This window comes from Dromaius novaehollandiae, chromosome 23 (genome assembly GCF_036370855.1).
Source record: "Dromaius novaehollandiae isolate bDroNov1 chromosome 23, bDroNov1.hap1, whole genome shotgun sequence".
NCBI lineage: Eukaryota > Metazoa > Chordata > Aves > Casuariiformes > Dromaiidae > Dromaius > Dromaius novaehollandiae.
The window spans coordinates 10,699,712-10,724,424 of NC_088120.1; the positions used below are offsets into that span (position 1 = coordinate 10,699,712).

General features: G+C 53.8%; 1 protein-coding gene across 1 annotated transcript in view; it reads right to left on the reverse strand.

Annotated features, from left to right (window-relative positions):
• Positions 1-2,758: 2,758 nt before the first annotated feature.
• Positions 2,759-24,713, reverse strand: part of GRIK3 (glutamate ionotropic receptor kainate type subunit 3) — a 117,499-nt gene continuing 95,544 nt past the window's right edge. Inside the window, exons 12-16 of the mRNA XM_064525249.1 lie at positions 19,084-19,202; positions 16,107-16,324; positions 8,143-8,365; positions 7,668-7,918; positions 2,759-6,634 (exon numbers count right to left, since the gene is read on the reverse strand). Of these exons, the coding sequence (XP_064381319.1) occupies positions 6,440-6,634; positions 7,668-7,918; positions 8,143-8,365; positions 16,107-16,324; positions 19,084-19,202 (1,006 nt within the window). The 3' untranslated portion in view covers positions 2,759-6,439. The remainder of the gene's footprint in view (positions 6,635-7,667; positions 7,919-8,142; positions 8,366-16,106; positions 16,325-19,083; positions 19,203-24,713) is intronic.

Here is a 24,713-nt window from a genome sequence, read left to right on the forward strand (position 1 = left end):
CTGGCGTTGGTTCAGCCTGGTTCCCTTTAGCGCCCGCGGGAAGGAGCCGCCCCGAACCTGGCGCTGCTTTCTGCCGAGCAGAGCATCCTCGGGTTGTGAAACGCTGTTGTATCGCAGTCACTTTGCGAATCTGCAAAACCATTTCAAGGCGCATTGTGTACAGAGCCCATATGTTATTTCAGTGCTGCCAGAAGAATTCTTGTTTACTAAGATCCTGCTTTCGCTCGGTGTTCGGAGCGTACGAAATGGCACCACTGACGCTGCTCGCAGTGAACGGTGTCGGCACCCCGCCTGCCCCGGCAGGTCGCTCGGCACCTGCAGCGCTCCCAGCACGTCCCCCTGCCCCAGCGCCTGGAGCTGCTCCCCTCGCTCGGTCTGGAGGAAGCGGGGCCGATTCCTCCGCGGTCCCGGCTGCATCCTCGGTGCTGCCTGGCATCGTCACGACCGTCCTCACGTGCCTCCCCCGCCGCCCTGGAGCTGAGCTCCCAGGCGCCGCAGTGCTCGAAGCAGGAGTGGCGTTAGGAAAGTTGTCCTCAGGGTTTGTTTCTTTTGTTTTGGGTTTTTTCCCTGTCTTAGTGCTTTTCAATGTCTGGAAATGCAGAGGAAAGCCAAAGCCGTATGTCCGCAGCTGCTGGTGCTGTAAGCAGCTGGCAGAAGAGCATCTTCTCCTGGGGCGTGAGGAGGAGCACGGCCCCAGCCCGGCGTGCGCGGACCTCCCGCCTGCGCTGGCGGGGAGCCTGGGCCAAGCTCCCCGCGCTGCCCTGTCCCCTCGCGCCCAGCCCGCCCTCCCGCCGACGGCCCGGGACTGCTGCTCCCCCCCCTCGGCACAGGATGAGTCTCGGTTCCCCAGTGCCTGTTCTGCTTTTTCCCCTCCGCTGTTTACCTGGGCTGCGGGGAGAGGGACAAAAGCTCAGCTGCCCTCGCCAGAGCCCCAGGTTTTTCTAGAGGCAGATCTTTAACGTACACAGCTGGCCCCACGGATGGTTTGATGTTTCTGTTTATGGCTGAAGATATTGGATGCGGTCGCTTTACTGCTGTCTCTTCTCTGTGCTGGGGGGTTGGAGGTGCGAGAGCCGTGCTACCTCCTGGCAGGCTCAGCAAGCCCCTCCGAGGGTGAAGGCAATGCTGCTTCTGAAAATCCCATCGAGATCCTGAGATGCAAGGGCTTCTCCAAGTGGGAAGTTACTCTGTTATGTGTAGTTACAGCTCCCTTTTTCCACGGTTGTTATGGGCTATGGCTGTTACCTGTTAATGATGCATACCCAGTTATTCTGTCTCTTTGGTCTGTTGAACCTACCGCATTGTAGAGGAGAAACGGGATTTTCCTGCTGCCATATACTCTTCTTAAATAAACTGCCTTTGTTCTCCCTCTCCCCTCCCCAAATTTCCCTTAATAAAATCAGATCTGTTTTGCTCATGGCAAAAACCTAGGGCTGAACTTGACCCGAGGCCTCGGTTCGGGCTGGGGAGGCTCGGAGGAGCTGCTCTCCGTGCTGCCCGGGCAGGGAGCGGGAGCGGCACGGAGGAGTCGGGTTTGAGAGGCGCGGTTGTGCCGTCGCTTCCCTGCTGGAAACCGCAGGAATTTTCTCCCGGCCTCAAAATAATAAAGTAGAATCATAAAGATTTCAGGCTAATAAACATTGGCGTCTAGAGTCCTCTCAGCTTTTATCAAGCTAATAAGATTTCTGACCTGCATCAAAGAGGAGAAGAGGTAAACGGAGCTTTTCTGAGCCTGGGAGCCCGGGGGGACCTGCCGCCTCGTCGGAGGGTCTCTGTCGCGGGCACCTTTCCGCGGTGGAAGGACGTGCGCAGCCGCGGCTCGGTGGTGCTGGGAGAGCGCTTCTGCGGATGGCTCTTCGTGGGAGAGCTGCCTCAGCTGTTCGCTGGGCGCATCGCTGCCCGGGGTGCGGGAGGACGGGGAGAGCTGCTCTGCGCCGCGTCCTCCGCTCCTGCCCTCGCTGGGGTGAAGCGAGCGGGGACGTTCGTGCTCCTCTCCCCGATGCTGCTCGAGTCCATCATCGTCCCCAGGTCCCTCTGCTCCTTCCCGTGAGCAGGACGAAGGACTCGAGGTTTGGGGTTAATTGTGACTTGTTTTGTCCCTGGATTTTTGTGGCTGATTATCAGGAGAGGTGGGGGTGTCACTAAACAGCTTTCGAGAATTACATCGCAATATGGGAAAAGGGAGTCACTGAGTATAAACAGGCACAAACTCTTTTTTTTCTAGAAATTATTTTATTTAAAATTTAAAACCATATTACTTCATACAGCAAACTGTGCACTTTGATATATCACAGTGTCTTAAAAAGGAAAATAATCAGAATTTTTTCTGTTTTTTTGGAAATTTTATTTACATCAGCCTAGAATGATCAGCAAGTAACACAGTTACTATGAAACCAAAATTGTTACAAAATGTTTACAAAAAACTATATTCATAGAAATTCTGCATGTCCACAAAGGAAAATCCCCTGAATGTCACGGAGACCAGTTTTTTTTCCTTTTTTCCCCATTCTTTGTTTTTTGTCTTTTTTTTGAGAAACATGTCAAAGAAAGGTACAGACAGCGAAGGGCTCCCAGCGTTGGTGCCCAGGCCGGCCGAGCCGTCGCCTCGCCTCGCCGCGCCGCTCCTGACCTTGGTCTCGTGCGGGCGGGTGCCCGGTGCCCTGCGCCCGGCGGGTGCTGCTCCGCGGGGTGCTCCCGGGGGCTGCGGCTCGGCCCCCGCCTGCAGCGAGTGCCGCGAGCTGGAGCTCTCCCCTTTGCACGTCGTTTCTCTGCGGGTCCCTGGTCTCGGCGTCTCACCCAGCGCTTGCTGCTGGCTCTTTTAGAAGGAAAAGCAAACCCAGACAAACCTATCCGCCGCGTCCCTGCCCTGTCCCGCAGGAGACCTGGAAGGAGAAGGCAAGCGCTGTGAAAGAAGGGGACCCTGAACTGAAATGGCAGCAGCTTTGGTGCAGTTTGATAGCCAAAAGCTGCCTGGGTTTTGTCCCCTCACTGCCTCCGCCTGCCATGCAAAGAACCGAAGTGATTTAGGCAAAGTTGGAAGTTGGGTGGTTTCTAAGGTGTGAGTTGGTAGGAGGCACCGACAGCTCACCAAACGGCTTGCAAAAGGCTTCGGGGCTTTGCCGTGGCCCCTGCCCCTCCCGGCAGCTCCCCGTGCAGCACCGCTGGGCTCCGGCCCTCGCTCCTGGCTGCTTCGCTCCCGCGCGAAGCCCGCGGGCTGGTGGGAGCGACAGGAGAGACTCCGGTCCCTTAGGGCATCGCGGCAATGGAGGAAGCTGGAGCCCGTTCTGGGGGAGCCGCCGCTGATCTGCAGCGGGACGGCAGCGGTCAGACCGTCCCGGCCCCCCCGGAGCAGCAGCTGGCGGGGGGCGCGAGCAGCCCTCCGAGCGCGTCTGCTCCCCGCGCGGCAGCTCTCCCGCCCGGACGCGCGGCTTTCGGCTGTGCAGAACGTTACGTTGTGGTTAACTGTGTTAAGTGTTTAATAATCAGGATCTTAAATATAAAACCATAATATAGATGTATGAAGCTGTCTAGTATTTCATGGCTGATTTGCTGTCAGTGCAGAGAGGGAGGAGGGAAAAGGTCAATCTGCAGAGGTTTCTCTTGCTGGCTGGTAGCACTGGCAATTCCAGATGCTCACCTGTCCATCGGGGACACGAGTAAAACCAAATGCAACTGGCGTCAAAAGTGAAGAAATGGTGTTTAGGCTGTTAATAATATTTGTGTTTAAAAAAAATCAACTAAGAAGCAAAATGGATGCAATCCTCCATGGTATTTTACTCCCAGAACATTTAAAGCCGGTTACAGGCTTTGTTTTTGTTTGCCTTGATTGTAAAAATTTGTTTTTAAGAGCTTAGAAATTTGTAAAGAAAACAAAGCCTGCTACTCCGGCAAGCCTGAGGATCTGCAAAGAGGTGCAGAAAGCAAGCTGTTAGTTTTGGGGAACGGGCCCATTTTTTCCAATCCATACTCTGGGATTGTATTTCACTGAAGTGGCTTTCAGGCGTGGGTGCGGGTGGACTCCAGTCTTTGCAGCAAGCCCAGGTCTGAATTCAGCTGTTTCTCTGGGCATCAGACAAAAGGGCTCTGGACTCAATCCCAGGGATGTGGGAATGGACGCGCGCGGGGGAGAGCTGCTGGGGAGCGGGGAGAAGGACAAAGGAAAAAATCCTGCTTTGTTGCAGTTAAACTTTTGATTTTGGCAAGCTAGCAGTTAGTATTGGGAGCTTAAAATTCGAGCTGAACTTCTCTTTTTACATTGCAGGAGTCTGTGAAAAGACTGTGCTCTGTGCCTGTCCTGCTGAAAACCTGTCTGAAAGTTGGAAGGATATAAGTGAGCTTTATTTTTTTGTCAGCAAATTATTAGGAATATGATGCCCGTTGGTGGCAGCTTTCACCTCTAATTTTTCATGGTTTATATGAAAGAAGGTGAAAATAAGCATCAATTCCCTGCATGTCGTTGCTGGAGTTAAAATGCAACAAATCCACCCTTATGTTTCAGATCACTGTGTTGCTTGTTGTCATTACGGAAAAAGAAAACAAGGACAAATTGTGTTCCCTGATGGAAGCTGTCTCCCCTTGAGCTAATTTGCTACTTCTGAGAAAGAAACAGGTGGGGAAAGAGAATCTTAAACAGCTATGAACAGGTTTGTCCCTTTGGGCAAAGGCAAACTTTCCAGAAAGGCCTTGCAGTTAGGGGAAGGCAAATTAGGTCAGTTGAGCTGCTGATTGCTGCGGACCCGGCCGACGGGGCGATGCTGCGCGGCCCGAGCGGGGCTGGTGCCCGGGGCTGCTGGTCCTGCCGCCGGAGCGGGCGGCCGAGGCGTGCGGCTGTCGGGCAGTGCTGCAGCCCAGCGCGGCTCAGTTGCCGCTGTGTTTGCAAAGGAAGGAGGGTGCCGTCTTCTTCAGCGCCAGTGTTTAAATCAGAACTTTTAAGTGCCTTTACAATACTGTCCTCGTGCTGTTCCGGGTTGCGATACGCAGAACTATTTCCCTTTGTTTCATTTTGCAAACGTCCAGGAAGAAAGCTGTCAGCGGGGTGTCCCGCCGGCCCCGGGTGCCCTTGCTGCGGAGGGGTGGGAGCGAGCGGCGGCAGTCCGGGACTGCGCCTAGCTCAGCAGAGGGGTCTTTGGTAGCTCTGACTAAATCCATCTGCAGGACCAGCCTTCTGGGTTGAGCAACCTGAAAATAAGAACAGTTCATGGAAGATTTCTTAGAAACGTTTTCGCGTGCGTTTGCCTGAATCCCCGTGGGAGGCTGCTGGAAGGGCTGCCGATGCGCCGGGCAGAGCAGCCAGGGCGTCGGGTTTGGCTGCCACAGTGCTGCTTGTCCCAGGGCCGGCCCTGGCCCGGCAGGCTGAGGCTTCCCCCCTCGAACCTCCGGTGCCGCGAGGAGCGTTTATTCCTGCACAAACACAGTCCTCTCCTGATCGAGCGCGAAAGCAGCAGAGCCGCAGTTCAGCGCTGCTGAATTTCATGGGAATCAGTAGCGGTGGAAATGGCTCGCTCGGTGCTGCTGAAGCCTGTGGACGTGGCTCCTTTACGCAGCTCTGGGCAGAGGAGAGCGGCCTTTGCAGAGACGGTGAAGGAGCTGAAAACCTGGAGAGCGTGGTGTCACCGGGGGCTGGCGTTCGGTGCAGGGCGTTTGGGCGGTTTTGCTCAGAGATGGCAGCAGTTCCCACGCGCCCCCGTCCCGTTCCCGTGGCTGGGAGTTGGTCCGCGTCCGAGCTGGCTCGCCTGCCGCTCCGGTTGCTGTCTTGGAGGTACCTGCGAGCCTCCTCCCGCCCCGCGCCCACGCGGACGTCCTGCTGCGGGCGGCCGCAAGCCGGCACAGCCCGAGGCGAGGGGCCGGGGGCTGCTCGAGAGAAGGCACGGCTTTGCTGACAGCATTTCACAGATATCTTCCCCTTCCCGGACCGTGTATGCTGCACGTGCCGCGTGTGTCAGCTGGGAGCGGATGCTCGGACCGTTGCTCGTGCCACACCTGCACGGACGCAGCGTCCCTGTTTATTGCCATGCTGAAGAAGCCTTGCTCTGGGGCTCCTGCTCCCCTGCCGAGGGGCGGTTTGGCTCGGTTCTGTCCTGCCTCCATGTGTTTTCAGTATGTAAACATTGGACTCGTGGACAGTGATGTGTTTGGACCCCATGAGGCTTGTAGGGTCTAAGCTTTAAAAGAAAAAAAAAAAAAAGAAAAATAACAAAAATAAAACAAAAGCCCCAAGACCCACGGTGCAGTCCATGCTTTGAAGTTCTTGCTTCTGTGCCGGTGACCGATGCAGGTGTGTTCTAAAGGCCTTGTTCTTGAAATGAACCAAACCAGGCTTTTTTTTTCTTTTTTCTATTTTTTTCTTTTTTTTCTATTTTTAATCCTCTCTTCCCTAGTTAAGAGTGCAACCAGCCTCGTCTGCAGCGATTCCTTCCCACCCACCCCCAGGTCCGACTCCCTATGGGAACACGGGCGTCAGTCCGGTGTTGCACGCCATGTTGTCCTTCCCGGGCAGTCGGCGGTCGTTGAACGTGTGCATGTTGATCACCGCATCCGTCTTCACCATGACGGGGGGCTGCGGCTTGTGTTTGACCCGCCGCTGGCAGGTGAGCGACAGCCGGAGCTCGTCGGCCATGGCGCTGCAGAAGGAGCGCTGCGGGGAAGCGGGGACAGCGGTTACCCCTGGCAAAAGCTTTAGCAACCCGGCCTCGAGCAGGGGCGGGCACAAGGCTCAGGCTGCGCTGGAGGCACCAGCTGGGCTTGGTTGGCCTTCAGTGATGCCCAGGCCTCTGAGCCTCTCCCCCTTAGGAAGCACTGTACCTTTGACATAATAAACCTTGCAAAAAGAGCCGTGGGTGACTGCCGGGGGCCGGAGCTCTGTGCTCCCTGCTGGCTGCTTGGGCAGGGTGCTGGCAGATTTACGTGCTGGGGTCAGGGGGCTATTGCATCCCGTTGGGTTGCTAGCGGGCGGTTTATCTATCTAGTCCATCACACAGCTTTGCTTTCTGGTCACGCACGTGAATGCAGTGTCCAGTTGTTGTACTGTGACACACAGGGAAGAGGGAAAAACGGCAAAAGCAGCCTCATTTTGTGGGCACTCATCAGCCACTGAAGGTGGGATGGGCCATTTGCTAACGGTGCTGTGAAAAGTGTTGAAAAGTTGATAGAAGAGCATGAGGCTTCCTGGCCGGTTCCTTGCTGTTCTGCAACAGTCTCGTAACGGGAGTGGGGACATGAGGACTTAATACTTCTATACGTTTGTTTATGCACTTATGCATAGAACATGCAGCACGGTTGCCTGCGACAGTAGGATGTACCAACTTGGGTCCTGTCTAATCCTGACTTCCAGTGCCACTTTTTTCCCCTGTTTCCTTGACTTTACGCGTAGGTTGCTCAGAACTGCCCCTGCTAGCGTTTACTTGTCCTTTTTCGGTCTAGCTGCTGCGGGAACGGGCCCCCCGGATTAGGCTGGTAGCGGGGGGCGTTTTGGTGGTGCCGCGTGTCAGCCCCTACCCGAGCTGCGGGGGCTCTGCCCGAGTGCAGCCGGGACGGTCAGTGCTGACCTCCCCCCCCCCCCCCCCCCCGAGTGGCTCCCTGCCTCCACCAAGGCGCGAAGCACCCCGTGCCGGGGGGAGCCCGGGAGACCCTGCCCGGCGGCGGTGCGGGGACGCCGAGACGGTCGGTACCTGCTCGCGCTCTGCCGTTTTGCGCAGCTTGTAGATGAACTCCACCACGGCCACGAAGACCGAGAGCACCAGGCCTGCGGCCAGAACGATGAAAATGCCCCCGATGTTTTGGATGCCGAGAGCGCTGGCCTCCTTGGTCTCGTCCTCGGGACAGCCGTTGCCCCGCCACCACTTCTCCTTCATCACGTGGAGCTTGTCCTCCTCTTGGAGCTGGAGGATGGCGATGGTGATCTTGTCCCTGTACGGGGACCCTGGGGAGGGGAAACCATTGCACAGGGAGGGGGAAGCGGGACGGAAATCGCACAAAGCAGGGAATGCGCCCGTGTTAAGCAGGGCTGCTCAGACCTCTCCTCAGCAGGCTGGCAGGTGAGCCGTGTTACTCGGAAATACGCCGCTGGGAGCGGGTTATCTCGATCCCATCTGGTGTTTGTGGTAGCCAGCTCCCCTCCCGGGCCACCCCAGCAGCGTCACTCACCCATGGGAGTGCCGATCCCGTAGCCTTTGGTGTCGATCAGCCCCCCGATCTGGGTGAGGTTGCAGTTCCTCTGCGTGATGTACTCGATGGTGGTCGACTCCATGAGCAGGGCGTAGTCGGCCGTCAGCGTTCGCTGGATCCCTTCCTCGTTGTTTTTGACAAGCGCCGTGGGTTTGCTGCTCATGAAAGCCCACATTTTTTCAAAGGTGGAAATTTTGGATTTCTGGAAAAACAATAATCCCCACCCCCAAAATAAGAATTAATCTTCTCATTGCTGCCAGAAACACCCCCAAAACCTAGCATCTTTATGGCTAGTAAATGAAAAACATCAGTTTGAGAGCAGGTCACGTGTACAACAAAACTATTATCAATTTGACCATGTCTCAAACATCTCTCAACTTCTGCCCAGCGTTGTTTGGCACTAAATTGCCATAAGAAGAGGAGAAGATTCCATAGTGGTTCATGTTGTGCAAACACCGGACAAAAACGCAGTCACTGCTCCAGAGACCTTATGTTTTAAGTGGAGATATTCGTTCCCGTCAATAAGGCGCAGCGAGACCCTGCCTCGATGCCCTGCAGGACTTGCTGAGTGACGGGCTATCAGTGTATCTGCTTAAACTTATTAGTTTCCTAACTGGAATTTTGTTTATCCTGTAATGTTTCTGCACAATGAGAGAGGACAGAGAACATTGCAGAGGGCATGTTTTTCCTCTTCTCACACTCTCTATTATATTTTTGTCTATCCTCCAAGCGTCACAAGGAAACGTGTCTCCTCTGAGATACGTGCAACTGCCAAACAAATTTAACATATCCACATAAACAGAGGCGTAGAAGTATTCAAGAAGATTTTGTTACAGCTAAAAATAAACGTGGATATTCTTCCACTATCAGCAGTCTATTGAAAAAAGAGGAGCATGTTTTCTAGGTTACTATTAATATGAATGCTTTTTCATTTTTCATTTTTCATTAGAAAACATGTTGGGTGAGATGATATACAGCTGTTCTGTATCTTTCCATAACACTTCCAGTACACCACTGGCCGCCTGTTGTGGGATTCAGCCCCATGGCCGTGCTGCCGTGAAGCGGCTGTTTCCTTCCCGAGTGGTAGGAAGCTGCTCGTGGCTGTCCAGCCCGGCCGGGGAGCCCCGTCGGCGCGTGAGCCCGCGGCTGCAGCGGGTGCCGGGCGGTGCATCGTGCCACCCAAAGCCACCGAAACCGGCAGCCCTGCGCCTCGGAGCTCATTGTGCTGCCGCTGCAGAGGTTCCTCCAGCAAATCCCCGCTCAAAGTAGACAGGAGGAGGCAGGAAGGAGCTACTGTCGTTTGTGTTTGTCCTTAATTTCAAAGGAGAAGGAGCCCCAGCAAAGGTGGTGATGCCGGGACTCCCCGCGGCTGGGCCGGGAGGGCAGCCCGGGCGGCTCTGGGCTGCGGGGGTGTGAGCCGGGTGCACGGTGCTCGCCTGGGGCACAGTCCTCACCCGGGGCCCTGCGGCATTCAGCCTCGCCCGGGCCGTACCCAGCGCGGACGCGGCCCGGGAGGGGAACCGGAGCGTCGTCCCCTCCGCCCCCGCCGCGGCTGGAGGGGCACTCGGGCGTCGAGGCTCGTGTTCACGCTGCGGCCTGCGCCTTTACGAGCCGGTCTTCTTTTCTGCCTGAATTCTTGTTTTTCCTGGATCTCCTTCTTCCTCCTGGTTTAGGAAGAGGCCGGCTTAGTCAGCCAAAGCATCCTCCCCGCAGCACCGCTCTGCGCGAGCCTGAAGCGGGCTGATAAGTCGGAGGGGCTGATAAGTCTGTGCTTTGCCTGGAGTAAAGCCAGCGGCTCACCTGCGGCTGCGGGAGGGGCTGCGCTCTCCGTTTTAGCCGTCTTTTATCTTCCTTTTATGTTTGTGCTCTCATATTTAAAAAAAGAAAAAAACAAACACAGAGGCCCTGGAGCCCTAGCCACTCTCAACGGCTGTTATCGCATCTCCCCCTCCTTTTTTTGGTATCATCTCAAAGATGCCAGAAGAGGTTTTCTGATTAAAAACTCTCTATAATGCATGGTGAATGAATTAAGATATAGTTAAGATGAAAAATCCCTCATAACATTTCATATTTCAGATGCTTTGCCTTTGTTGTCCTCCTTTTTCTATATGTTCAGTGAAAGTTGAGCAGTTTTTGTGGCAGTTGTCATGTAACTTAACGTCCCAGATTTGGTTCGTATTGTGCAGTTAAAAGGCTATTTCTGTCTTTAACCCTGTTGGCTCGTTCTCCTGACTCAGATATCCATGGACTGACTTCTTCGCAGTTAAAATTCACGCTTGCTATAAGCCACTCGATGAGCTCTCTGTGGTGGAGGCTCCGGAGCAAACTCCGTCCGCGAGGCAGGATAATCCCCTCCCGCGGGAACCTGGTCCGGTGCCCGCAACGGGGATTTGTGGCGTCTGTCAAACCTCAAAGAGCAGCAAGAAATGTAGCCTTCAAAAGGATTATTAAATATCCGCGCATTACGATGGGTAATTGAAATGACTAACGCACTGGACTTGCTGATAACGACTTGTTTAACATTTATACAGTTCACATCAGAGGCCTGGGAGCTGGCTCGCCGGTCGCTCCTCCTCTTGCTGCACTTGCTGCTCCTCGGGTGCTGACATGACACACAGCTCTTAGACAGCATCGCCGTTCCCCCGGTTTAAAGCATGGAGCAAAACAAACTGGCAAAAAATCAATAGGCTGCATTTAGTGAAGCTAATGGGACTTGCATGAGGCACGGTAGCTCTTCAGGCAGCTTAAATTACATGAGACAGGGCTCCCTGGAACAGAAAAAACCACTTTTCTCCTCTCGAGTCACTGCTTTGGACCGTCCCAAAGGGGTCGATTGCGTTAGAAGTGCCGGGACGACCCCCGCTTTCTGCAGCCTTGCTGCGCCCCTTCAGCCACCCGTCGCGGGCGGTCGCACCTGGACCTGCACCGCTGGACACGGTCCTTGCACCTGCACCGCTGGACACGGTCCTCCCGTCGGGGCGATGCCCGGCTCTCCCGGCGGTCCAAGACCCGCCGCCGGCTCCCGGGCGTTGGTTTGGGTTGCTGCTCTAACGCTCCCTCTCCCAGCGCAGACGCGCCAGCTGTAATCCTCGGCACGGCGCTGGCGGTTTGATAGATTTGGTTATTTGTTAAAAGTCCAATTTAAAAGCGACTGTCAGTCATCGTGAGAGCACTCATCCATCACAACGGCGGCGCGGTACCCGGCTCGCGCCAGTCCCCACAGCCTCGGCCGCGGCCCCTTTTCCTTGTTAGGAGGAGAAGTTGCTCACTTCTGGAGCTCATTGCTGCAACTGCACCTTCCTCACCCTCCCTGGCAGGAGGGACCAAGGCGGCAGCGCTGCAGCCACGTGGACCTGATCCTCCCTCCCCTTCTCCGGGGAGCCTCAGCTGTGCTTCACCCAAGGCCGGTCGTTTATGGGGAGCGGGACGATGCCGCCTGGGAATGTGCAACTCAAAGGGGCAAAAACTTCTCCTTAGGCACAATAATTCGTTGGTAGTAAATTAATAGTCGGTAAGGAATGCACATGATTGTGTTTGTTTTGCTGGACCTTTATCCCCTCTGGTTCTATATGTAAAGTAGTTTACCTTAAAAAAAATCTTTGCTGGGGTTAATTACTGGTTTGAACTGATGTTTGCTGTGCAGGGGCTGGGTGCAATTTTTTTTGTATGGAATTGCCATTTTACCCTTACATAGGGGCTGCATAAAACCCCCCTGGAGCGGTGGCCGGGAGAGGCCGTCCTGTGGCCCCGCGTGCCCCGGGGGGGGGGGGGGGGCGAGGCAGAGCCTCCCCCAGGTCCACGTCTCCGGGTCCCCTCAGAGACCTCGGCTCTGCTGCAGAAGGCAGAGGAGGAGACGCTGCTCAGCAGCTCTGGAGCGCTGAGACAGAGACCATCACCCGACACCGACTCCTGCCCGACAAATCCCGGGGTGCGTTCAGCTCCCGAGCCCTTGGGATGGTGGAGATCGCTGCTAACAAATGCAGGCAGTAGCTCCGTGCCGCTGATGCAGGCACAGTGCGCGTCGGGGGCTCGTGTCTCCTGCTCGCGCCTCCCCTCCTGCCCGTGGAGCTGCTCTCGTTTCGGCCGGGGCAGATAACGTCAGCGCCTGCTCCGCCGGCTCCTGCGTCCTAACGCAATCCCGCTGTCGGGGAGAGGAAACGCCTGCGTGAGCGTCGGCCCAGGCAGCGAGCGCTGAGAGCACCTCTGAATTCATCCTTCAGAGCCAGAGCTCGGCAGCTACCTTTAATAACCTGTGTTTCAAGAGCAGTCGCCCAAATAAATTAATGGAATAGTTTAGAGGAGCCGATAGAAGGCTCTCGCCCAGACACATACGCGTTTTTATCAGTGGAATTGGCAAGAAAGCGACTTGCAGCTTGCGACTTTCAATTCCAGCCGGTATGAAAAAATAAATTGATTTTCACCCACTGAAGATACTCCTGAGGATTTAACATTTCTCTACAAGTGAATATATATGTACACACACGCGCCCGGGCCCAAACTGCACATTAAACCCAGCGTGTGCGCAGAGACGGGCAGCCTCCTTTGCGAGGTGCGAAGGATTTTTGGCGTGGTCCATAGTGGAAGCTAGACGCGGTTCTGAAATTAATTGATCTGTGCTTATTTCTGTAACCCATTCTGCGTTCCCGGGGAATAAATAGGTTCTCAAATGTTCTTTTCAGGCAGTCAAAATCTGCCAGTGCGGCTACTGAAACTCTCACTTCTGGTTTCCATTTGCTGTAGCTGGTTAGGGGAGAGCGGGCAAAAAGCCCCTGAGAAGGAGATCGCGCCGGCTCGATTCCGTGGTAGCTTCTGCCGGGACCGCGGTGGGCTCCGTCTAAGGCCCCAACCATCCAGAGCCCCGACGAGAGGCAGCGGCGTCGTTAACGTTGGGGGCATCTTCTCGGAGAGCGATCTGGGAGGCGTTTGCCTCCCTCTTCATCCCGTTCCCCCGCTCCCGACGCGGCAGCTCCCGGGCTGTGCTTTCCGCCGGAGCAGAGCGGCTGCACCGCGGTCGCTGCAGCGTTTGCCCTGCTGCTCGGTGGAGTTTGGTGGAGATCTGGCGGAGGGATGGAGGGAGTCTCCCGCTCGTTACACACGCTCCTGTACTTGCCTTTACGTGAAGGACGAATGAACATAGCGTCCCACGCGAGCACTCTTGCTGCTCCGGTAATTGAAACGCTTGTCAGAAGGGACATCCCTGGTAATTCATCTCCGAACAACAGTAGTAATAAAAAAGAAAAAGGAAAATACACTGCGTAAATAAACCCTGCCAAATGCCTGTTAGGAGCCTGAAGAATGGCTCTGATGGAGAGTGATATGAAGCAATAAAGATACTGTGTCCTTGATGATTCAAAAAAAAGACAGTTTTCTTTTATTTCTATATAAAACTCTTATTGGAAAGAGTAGTTAAAACACAACAGTAAAAGTCAGTCTTCTCCTAATAGCTTTTCTAGGTTTATATTGCTTTTGAAAGGTGATACGATGCATCTGCCCATGCCAAAGACACAATTGCATGCACCAGCTCCATTGCAAAAAGCGGACTGATCAGTGGCAGCCTGCTGCTCCATGCCGGATTTGCGTTTCCCAGGATTAGTTAAAGACCAAACCAAACAATCTTCCCTGTTTCCTTACCAATCTGCGTTACTGCCTGTCAAAATCAGCATGGGGATTTGGAAAGAGTAATGGCTCCGTACCCAAGTCATAGCCAGGGAAAGTTATGGATCTGCGGAAAAATGCCGTGTTCTTTCTTGTTATTAAAATTCAGCACGTTGGCTCCCTTTAACGAGTCTTGGCAATTAAACTGCTGACTGCCTAATCTAGCTGCCATTATACTGCAACTATTCAACTTATTGCAGCATTCCAGATACAACCTGCTTTTTAAAGCGTGAGCTATGTCACATGTTGGCCCATATATTTCCTTTGGAATTGGGGTGAGGCGGGAGGGCAGGAACGTGCCTCGGTAGAGGGGCGGCGGGGAGGCACCGTGCTCCTTCACCCGGAGGGCTGCAGCAGCTTGGGCCGCTTCCTGCTAGGAAGAAAGAGCAAATTGGAGCAGCTTTTTGGGGTGCGACTGTCTGGTCCGTGCTGCCGGTGCTCCTGCCGCTCTGCTGGCAAAGAGCTGGGGACGGGGGGGACGTCTCGCGTCCCTGCTGCCGGCGCGACGGGCACGGGGAGACGCGGCAGCGGGAGACGCCTGCAGCCGTCCCTCGACTGCGCCGCGGTCGGGCTCCGCGCTCCCCGGCCAGCGTTCGCTCGCCCTTCGCTGGGGGTCGGGCCCTGCACGCCCTGCCCGGCTTATTGCAAAGCCTTTTCTTGAAAGAAACCTTTTAAAATTCATTTTTGAATTTAAATTCCCCTCCAAGCCTTGTGTTTGCCAAGATGATGGTTCCTTAGATTAATCACCCTCATTTCTATTCCTTCATTCTCTCGCTCTTTTTTTTAACGTGTATTTTTACAGCCCAGCTGTGGTTTCAAAGGTCTTTTCAAGTCTCTCGGTTCCTTTTCATTTTTGAGGCAACAGCGAAATGCGAATCCTCTTTGCACCCTCCTCTGCGCTGTTGGTCAACTTCTGGAATTCACTACGCTTTCGGCAGACGCCGGTGATGTGTTTTGGTTCCGATGCCGCGGCGGTGGTACCTCGCGCGGGCTTTTGGAGCGCGGTCCAGCGACTTGAACGCGGAGCTGGCGGGGGGGGCCGGGGGCCGGTTCCTGTGCCGGCTGCCACCCGCCTTGGCTGCCCGGGAGGCAGCCGGTGCCCGACGGCCGCTTGCTCGCGGGGAGGATGCTGCTGCTGCTGCGTTTCTCCCCGACGAACGTGTCTCCGGAGCTGTGCGTTCTTTAACGCGCTTCATACGTGAAAGTGGAAATTGCTTACTCCTGGGCTCTTCCACTCCAAATTAAAGTTTCTCTGGTGTTCCTTTGACTCTAAGTTACTTTGATAGACCTTTTCTCCACTATGTTTGAACATAAGTAAGTAACTATTTCCCTCAAATTATTTATGCTAATTAATCTCTGGTTTATAAGGGATGTAATTCCATTTACGTGTATCCGCCTGCTGTGATCCTGGTACCAGTACAAGATCGTTCGTTTTAACTATCAATGCTGACAAATGCTAGACAAGCCCTACATCAAAGTAGACAGATAACGACCAAAGAGTGAATAAAAACAATGAAGAAAAAAGAAAAAATCTTTCTCTGTGTATAGGCCTTGCCTTTTCTCAGCATCTCTGAGAGAAGATGAGCATGAACAAAAAACAAACCCAACACCTAGTTTGAGCTGTTTGCTTTTTTAATCAGCGTTATCCATTGGGGGCTTTTTGTTTCATCCTCTTTGAATTGCACTGGTTAATAAAACTTGATTACATCAGCACGAATACTTGAAGGAGAAGAAAGGTATTTCAGCTGTAAAAACCACGGGTCAGGGAGCGCGCTTTGCGGCATCGGTACGGTTTTAGTTGTAGTTTTTGTTTGTTCTCGTCTCCGTTTGGATCGCGACGTCCCTGCGAGGTGATCAGCTAGCCGAGGGCTCCTGGGGGTCGGTGCTGCGGTGGGTGAGATGTGGAAGGACGCGAGATACTTGGGGAAGGCAGGATTTTTCTGTCGGGCTCTAATGTGAGATAGACCTGTCCTGCTGCACCTAGTGCATGCTGTGTTTTAGTGTACCTGATCCAACACTGGATACAGTAAGCTGTAAAATCAACATAATTTAATAATTGTGACTTCTGTTAGCAACTGGGAAAGGGGATTTAGTCGCAATGTGAATCTAGGTAAGCTACGCTGATGGGGACAAAGTCTAAACAAAGAGGCAAGACGGACACCTCCTTCTTGTAAGGAGGAGCAGCGGTGGCTTAATAGGCTTTTTGTCGTGGTTTTTGTTCTCGCTCGCGCTGGTCTGGGAACGCCGCGTCTCTGCCTGGGTGGCAGAAAGCCTGCGCTTGAGCTCACCTTGAAGAAGGTCATGGTAGCGCCGTCCTTCACTGCTCCGTACTCTATTTTTGTCTGCTTTGCCAAGTCATCCGCGGAGTCGATGGGGGACTCCATCCTCTCCACGGTCAGGAAGGCGGCGAGGTTGGCCGTGTAGGACGAGATGATAATCAGGGTGAAGAACCACCATATGCCACCAATGATCCGTGTAGACAGCGCTTTGGGCATCAGCTCGGAGCCTGGGGTGGGAGAAGGATGAAAAGGAAACAGAGAAAGGACCTGTTTTACATACACACACACACACACACGCAGACACGTTATATATATACATGTACACATATATGTGTGTGCATATATATATCTATACATATTTCAAGGACTAGGTTTCACTTTCAGACTGTAACAGCGATGCAATTAAAGCCAACTGTTTTAGAGGCAAATTATCCAGACATCTTGTGTGCAAGGAAATCAGTGGATTTTTTTGTAGCATTTGCAGAAAAAGCTTCTCCTTTTATTGCTGACCTTGGGTACAGTGCACAATTTACAGGAAACATTCAGACTGAAGTAATTAACTAGGCTGCTTTTATGAGATTTAAATAGCAAGCCATTTATGAACTTTTATGAGTGTTTTGTTCTGCCATTTAAAAAGTGCTTTGCTTTTTTATGGATTACTTTTCAAAGGACTGACTCTGGGGATTGTGTTCAAATACACAAGGTTTGGGGGAAAAAAAATCAAATGGTGTGAGAAAGGAGCTATCAGGGTCCAGCACTTTGAATAGCAGTTGGAAGTAGGGAAGCAGGGGATGTTACAGCATAAAAGGTGTAACAGGTCTGGAATGACTTTTATTGAGCAGACGTGAAGGACTAAACAGGTTGTGCTATTTTTGTAACCACCCAAGACACTTTTTAAAGCTAGGAAAGAGCTTTGAGTTTGAAACAACTGCATTCAGAGGATATATCCAGCCTGGAATTTGCAACAAAGATTGGGCTTTGCAAAGCAATTTTGAACAGCGTGGTATCAAAGCCTAGCATGGAGCGTGGCTTTTCTGCTATCCGAGTGCAGCCAGGAAGCTCCAGGAAGCGGAGAAGCTGCGGATTTTGAGGGCTGTTTCAGTGCTTGTCGAGATCCTGCTCCTTCCCGTTGCCTCTCTTGTCTTTTGATGCATTAGAAGGTGTGACATCAGTCTGGCTTTGAAATATTCTTCTTAGATGCAGAATAGAGTTAAAAAGCATACAGCTCTTTTCATTTATCAGCATCTGATAAGAGGATGATTCATCCTGCTAAATCATCCTGCTGGGAACCGTCGCTGTCCGTCAGGGCGGCCGAGATCTGGGAAGGATCTTTATTAAACGGGCAGAGCACGGAGCAGCGTTGCTGCGAACGCGGCCGAGCCGATGGCGTGGTCCTTTCGCTCTGTGTCCGTAACTGCTAATACGCGATAGAATTAGTGTGACAAATATTTGACATTTTCCACTTATTGCTATTCCTGAATTTTCTGTAATTAAATCACAGTTGAATTTTGTTCCTTGTTCCGAATTACTCACAAGTTCACCTTCTGCTCTATTCCTAACAAATCTACTCCGTTCCATCCCCGTAGCCCATTTCCACGGTTCCTGTCACTATGGTGTCTTACATCAGTAAAAGCTGAAACATTTGCTCTAGCAGAGTGTGACTGCTCCAGAGAGCTGCTTGCAAAGCTCCTCGCAGCCCGCTTTGCTGCCGCAGCCTTCGTCCTGCTCCGGGGAGGGTTTCGCCGCCGTCTGACAACGTGCAGTGACCAGATGAGGATGAAGGTAGGGACAGATCTAGGGCAGCAGCAGCCTCTCTCTTCTGTGAAGCCGGTTTAAAACGGAGCGGGTCAGGAGGGAGCTCCTGAGAAGGTGCCTGCTCGGGGCCCTCCCGGAGCGGGTGCTCGTCCCGGTGAAGAGCCAGCGTTGCCCCACAGCCGTGGGGCCAGCGGCTGCCGCCGGGGCTTTGACCCGCCGTACGTGGAAGGCACAAATAAAGGCAGGTGCCGAAAGAAAAAGCTGAAGACGAGGCTGATTTACTCAGATGTCCGTGCAGGACGAGGGCTTTGCGGAGGGGCTTTGTCAGCTCCGCCTCTCTCCAGGACGAGGACTTGCCCGGAGAGACCGCGCGTCTTCCAGCGGCACGAACGTCTTCCCTTAGATAATTTGAAACAGGAGCTGAGCGCTCTTCGTTGCCTTGTGCTTCGCGGGCTGGATAAGGTGCAAAGCGGCATTCCCGGTCTCTCTCGTGCTGGAAGGGCAGTCAGCCAGACCTGGCCTGATGGTTTTCTTGGAAGAAAAACCCTGGATCCTTTCCTGGGGTGCCTCGGAGAGGGCTCAGCCCTGGTGCCTGTCCCCTTCCTAGTTCTGCATCCCGGCTGCGTGGGCGAGCCGGCGTGACTCGAATGGACGCGAAAATGAAATTCAGAGCGAGTGAGTGATACCAATACACAGTCACCAGGATGTCCTGAACTCCGGATCGCAGCTGGTTCCGCCGATGAGATTAATCCCTGGAGCTGTGTATCTCATTAACCCTTTCGGGCCCCGCTCCCCCGGGGCCGAGCGTGAGCACCCACACGCTGAGCTGTTAGCAGGGTCCTGCCCGGGGCTGCCGGCCGCGTGCCCAGCTCCCAGGGAGCCGCGTCCGTGGTGGCACGGCAGGTCCCCGGAGCAGCCCAGCTGCCAGGCGGGAGCCACCTCCCCTTCCCGCCGCTCGTCGCCTTTCCAGCCGGGAGACAAGGCCGGTGTTGACAAGCGCTTCTGATTGTTGGGAGCCACCGCCGCCGCCCGGGCCCGCGGCTGTGCTGTCACCGCGCGGCGGGTGACGCCTGGGAGAGGACATGCAACGTTATTCCTTGTGCTGCAGCTTGTTTGTGACAGGCACAGAGATGTTTTATCTTGCTCCTGTCACAAATACAACTTAAGTTTAAAAGCAACAGCGAAAGGTCTGTGTTGGAGGGAAGGCGGGAGGAGGCAGGTGCCGCCGTACCTTGCTGCATCAGCGCTCCCATCCCGAACCAGAAGCTGTTCAGCAGGGTGAAGTTGTTCTCCACGACGTCTGAGCCGGGGTTGCAGGGATGGGCGTCGTACCACTCGTACGGGCTGAACCTGCGGCGGCACGTGCAAAGCGAGAGCTCGTTAGTCCAGATCTGGCATGAAAAGACCCTAAAGGAGCGTGAGGAAGAAAAGCTGTGATACATCTTGTAGTGCTGCGGGGGCTGCCGGCCCCTCAGGTGTGCAGCTTTTTAAAGAAAAAGACAAATTCAGACCGGGTTTTCGGAAGTGACTAGCGTGGCTGTGAGCCCCACGTCCCGCACGGATGGCAGGGAAACCCGGGAGACCAGCTCCTGCTGAAGCGTGCCAGGCTGCTCCGCACGGCTTTCGGTCGCCTCCGGGCGTCTGTGCAACGCACCGTGCGACAGCGGCGGGATCACGGGACCGTGGGGTGGGACGCGGGGCTGACACACAACCTCCAGCCCTGGGACACGGCTGTACAGTAACGCAGGGAAAAGAAGGCCATTTTCTATTGACCAAGGAAAGATGCTGCAGTCTTGGCTAAGACACATTGCAGTGTTTCAGGGCACTCTTTGCACAGCACCCGCAGGGATCCGTGCAAGATTCAACTACAGCGAGAAGCAGATTTTTCCCCCAACCTGTCCGGCAGAAACCCTGCACCGTGAGAGCACCAGCACAGTGGAAATCGCTGTGGATTCACCCTGGGGCCCTGACTCGCAGTAAGCGCTAGTCCTAGCTGTTCAACGCATCTTCTGCCGATTGTCACGTACCGCGCTGGTGACGCCGCAGCAGCTCACAGACTGCCCCTCTTTGGGACTGGTTCTGGGAACTGGGGTAGCTTCAGTTTCCTGGGCAGCCCTCAGCTCTTGGACAAAACGGAGGGAGTTTTCTGTGATCATCTCTCTGTAAATCCTGCCCAAGACTGGTAGGCAAGCACAGCCTCGAACGTAGCTCACTTTGCCGGGATTTGGGGAAGATGCTCAACAGGAGAGATGCTAATATTTTTAGACCTGTTTGCTTACATTTTCTAAGAATCCCAAATTTTGCAGAGACTAAATTAAAAAACTAATTGTCATAATTGCTTTTGAACCAGGCATTAATTATCATCTTTACTTCCTTCTGAAATCCCTGTAGCTTCGCAACAACCCTTTCTTGAAGCCCAACCCACGGCTAGTATTAGGAGGAATTTCTCTAGTTCTCTGCCAGACATCCTGCTATTCGAGGAGATCTCTTGCCGTTTAACTTCACGGGAGTCCCCAGCCAGAGGCAGCTGGATGTATTGGAGAAAAGAGCAAAACTCCCTCCCAGATGCCCCTCCTGGCACAAAAATCTCCCCCAAACAACTGCTCCTAACTTCTGTTCTCTGCACAGGACTTGTAGTTGCAATTAGAAACGTCCCTTCCGAGTACCTCCGTGCCACCTTCTGCCGCCGTTCCCGCGTGCAGGATGCGGGGCGACGGTCCCTTTGGCCATGCCTCTCCAGCGGCCCCGCTCTGCAGCTGGGGCCGTCGCCTGCCACGTGTTTCTGGAGCGCAGGAGCAGGGAGGTCTTGATTTGGCTAAGATTGCGCCCTGACAGCCTTGGTCCTTCGTCTGGGCAACAGCCGGTCCACCCTTACTGCCCGCCTCCCTCTGCTTTTTGAAAGAAGAATCAGAAGGGAAAAACAAAAATTAGGCTGAACTTAAACCTGGCTTTGCATGCTGTCCTGTCCCTTAAACTTGCTGTAAATTTATGCCAGAGGTGTGTAGAAGGTAGTGCCTAAGCCCTGTCAGTTGAATTAAGCCAGAGTTCAAGAATTGGATGAAAACTTTCTCTGCCAATGAAAGAATACGAAATGGAAGAGAAATTGGTAAGATCAGATGAGCCTGACGAGACGACACACTGAAGGACTTCAAGGTCTCTGAGCGAGAACCTACTGGTGCTGCTCGAATTACAGGGAAATATTCAGAAAGCTGCAAAGCGGAGGCAGAGTCTTGAGTGCTTGAGAAGCTGGAGGGACCGTTAAAGGAAGAGGAGCTGTAATGAGGGAACAAGCGAAGGAGCTCGTTGACCCTGCGTAGCTGGAGCCCCAATAACTGGGCGCTGCTCAGGCTTCACCTTGGGCTGGCTTTACTCTTCCTCACATGGAACAGGTTCTAAGAAATATTTAATCAAAAACTAGGATTATTTTCTTGTCTCTTTTTTTTGGCTTTGCTGGCAGGGAAAGGGGAGCATTTCAGAGAAGGTTTAGTAAAAAGATAAAGTCTAACGCAAAGTACTTTTGAGCCTAAACTGTGCGTCTCCAGAGAAGTCTTTTACGGATGACCAAGTGCTTGTTATGATTAAAGCGACTGTTAAGCCCCCCAACCCCCTGTCGTGCCCCAGACGGCGATGGGGTGTAATTTGAAGGCCAGGTGAAGCTGGGGACAGCAGGGGACAATCCCAGCAAAGTGCAGCCTTGCAGCCTCGTGCGGTGCCGCCTGGCAGGTTGCCCCGACGCTGTGCGAACGGCCGGTGTTTGCAGCTCTTTGGGGGCTGCTGTGGTTGGGAGCAGAGGCTCCGTCAATAAGCAAGAAGACTGATTAAAAGAGGAGATGGATCAAACGCATCCTTTGCCTGCCTCTAACTAGGCCCTGAGTTGGTTTAAAGTGGCATTGACCTACGGTTATAGCATCAGCAGAGGACTCTGGTGCCTAGTTCAGGAGACTCATGTCTCTGAATTAAGGCTTTGCTATTTTGACTGTGTTTTTCTCCTGAGAATTGAGTTTTAGAGGCCTTGCTGGGATCAAGAGCAGATATTGTTTCCATTACTACTGAATGCAATAAATATAACCCATATTTTCCTTGGGAAATCTCTTGCTCTCCATCTCTGTGTTAAAAGATCATTCCTGCACAGCCGTAATTACACTGAATACTTGATGTTATTTAAAAGAGTATCTGAAGGCAGAAGAAATGGCAAGAGCAGAACATGATAGTTAGAAAATGAAAGAAAAAGAAACTGTAATTGCAATTTTTTTCAGCCTGATAGGAAGAAAATGCTACATTACATTTTAACGGCTATGATGTAACTAAGACATTAATTTTGCCGCAGAACAGCTCATTTTGTCAGTGTAAAGAAGAATGAAAGAAGCTGAAAACTAGGGAAAGAAAGCAATAAAAATTAAGAGAGGGCGAAATCGGCGTTAGCTGACGTGGCGCTCTGATGGGGGCTGCCAAGCGCTGGGCTGACGTTAACCGGCCGGAACGGAGCTAAAGAAAGGCCGAAGGCTGAACTCGCCGTGCGTCCGTGCGTTTGCCAGCGGCGCGGCCGAGCCCCGGTCCCGCGGGGGCCCTGCCGGGTGGGAGGTGCGGGTACCCCGCTGCGGCTCTCGGGCCCGGGCCCCTGATGCAGCCCAGACGCGGGAAAGCGGTCCGATCGGCCCCTGCGGGCTGGAGCCCCGTCCCCGAACCTGCCTCTCCTGCTCGGTGCCTCTGCGGAGCGAGGAGCAGGCGAGGTGGCCGCGCCGCCGGCCCCGGTGCTCCCCTCTGACAGCTGCTGTTGTGTGTAATTAGGGTGTTATGTCCCACACTCAGGAAGTCATTTCTGAATGCCTTCCAGGACCCGATGGGTGCTGAGAACGGCAGTTTTGTTGTAACATGAGGGTCGGTGGGTTTGGGTTGCTGCAGTTGCATGCTTAGCGCTCCCGTTGAACACCTGGTCGGCGTTAGTGGGTCAGGTAGGAGCAGGTGCCTGAAGGATGCTCCAAGGGAAAGCAGCGCGTGAGCTCCCGGGGAAGGGGCCCGGGCAGCGCTCCAGGCCTGCCGGGCACGGGGGCCGGGCGGGGGGTTTCGGGGTGCTGCTGGCACAGCTCCCGCTGGAAGGCGGGGGGAAGGGAGTGTCTGGTGCAGGCCGTGCTTGGGAGACTTCCCCAGGCAGTGTTTACTCAGGAAAATTAAACATCCAGGAAGCAGAGCCATTATGAAATGAGCTGGCTGGGGATGCTCACCGGGGGGGGGGCTGGGGGTGCTGCACCCTTGGGGGGGCCCATGGACCGGAGAAGGGCCCGGCACCCGCGGGCTTGGCCGGGGAGGGCTGCTGCCCAGCGGGAGGGGGCAGATGCTTTGTTTTGGGTTTGAAGAGGTAGAGTCACGTATTCGAGGCAGCCCTGGACCATGTATCTCATCAAAGACTCTATGAAATTAATAACACATGCAAACATCTGTAAATTCTACTACTTTTAAATATAGAGGTTTTAAACATGTTAATTAGATGCACGTTAATTTTTGTAAACAGATATTGTTAGGTCCATGGCAACAGGTTCTCCACTCTTCCGATACACGGGCAGGTCTGCGGGGAGCTTTGTCGAGGGTTCGGAGACAGGAGCTGGAGCTGATGGGGGACAAGGCGGGTGGTGTGTCTGGGACACAGCAGAGAGACTGGGGTCCTTCTGGAGGAGAGGGGTGAGAAGTGACCTAACCGAAGCATGAGCAGTGATGAACGATACAGAGCAGGAGAGCGAGGTACCCCCTTACCCTTCATCACGCCAGGGAGGTGCTAGGGAAATGGAAAGGCAACAGACTTTCGAAAACCATAAAAGGAAAAGCACATTTTTAGTTCCTTTTTACTGAATGTATACTTAATTTCTGGAGGTGCCTGCCCTGGTATGTCAAAAGAGGCTTACGTATGTATGTTCATAAGGCAAACACACAAAGCTGCATTTAGCATGGTAAAGTAGTACAAAGGGTATGACATGAACTCTAGCTGGCAAAGAAGAAAACAGACTTCCCTGGTGGATAGCCCACCTTTAATTTTCACTGCAGGGTTTGTATCACCTCTGCAGCCACTCTGAGATACAGATCCTGTGCTCAGCAGCCTGCTGCCCTTTGGCAAAATCTATTTCCAAATCTCTTTGTTTCCAGTCTAAAAGGGAGCTTCTGTGTGCTGAGGCCTTAAAATAAAAGTCCTCATGTAGAGCAAGCTCCCAGCATTGAGCCGTTATGGCAAAGCTGGAGCGCAGACCCGCGCGGGAGCTCCCGGTGCAGGGAGCGGAGCAGCCCCCCCCCCGCAGCACACCCGAGGGTCCGGCCACGGCGCGAGCTGGAGCCCGGCGAGGCCTCCTCTTCCTCCCGGCAGCAGAGCAGCTCGCTCGGCTCGGAGCACGACCCGCCGGGAAAGAGACGCTTGAAGCCTCGAACAGCAAACCTTGGCGGTGCCTTTGCTCAGAAGGGAACAAACCGAGCAACTGCATTGATTTGAAGGCATGGTGTATAACCTGTATGCAGAAGGTCAAAACCAGACCCCTTTTAGCTTAATACTCGCAGAGCAACACCACATTTCAGCAAAAAGCCATTTGCGCTCTCTGCAAATCATGACAAACCGTAAGAAACTGTGCTTCATCTAATGCTTTGATTATCCCTCAACGAGCCGGGTAGAAACAAAGCAGAGCAGCGGTGTGACAATCACGAGCAACCCCACGCTAGCAGACCAGCCTGCCTTCGGGTAATGGACCAAGAGTAATTTCATTAAGGAAACAGGTTTAATGCCGAGGCTCCCGCTGGGTGCCGAGATCTCTGCGAGGCACCAGGCAGCAGAACGCGTCTGAGCGGGGGGAAGGCGCCTTGCCGCGGGGCGCGGAGGCCGGCTGG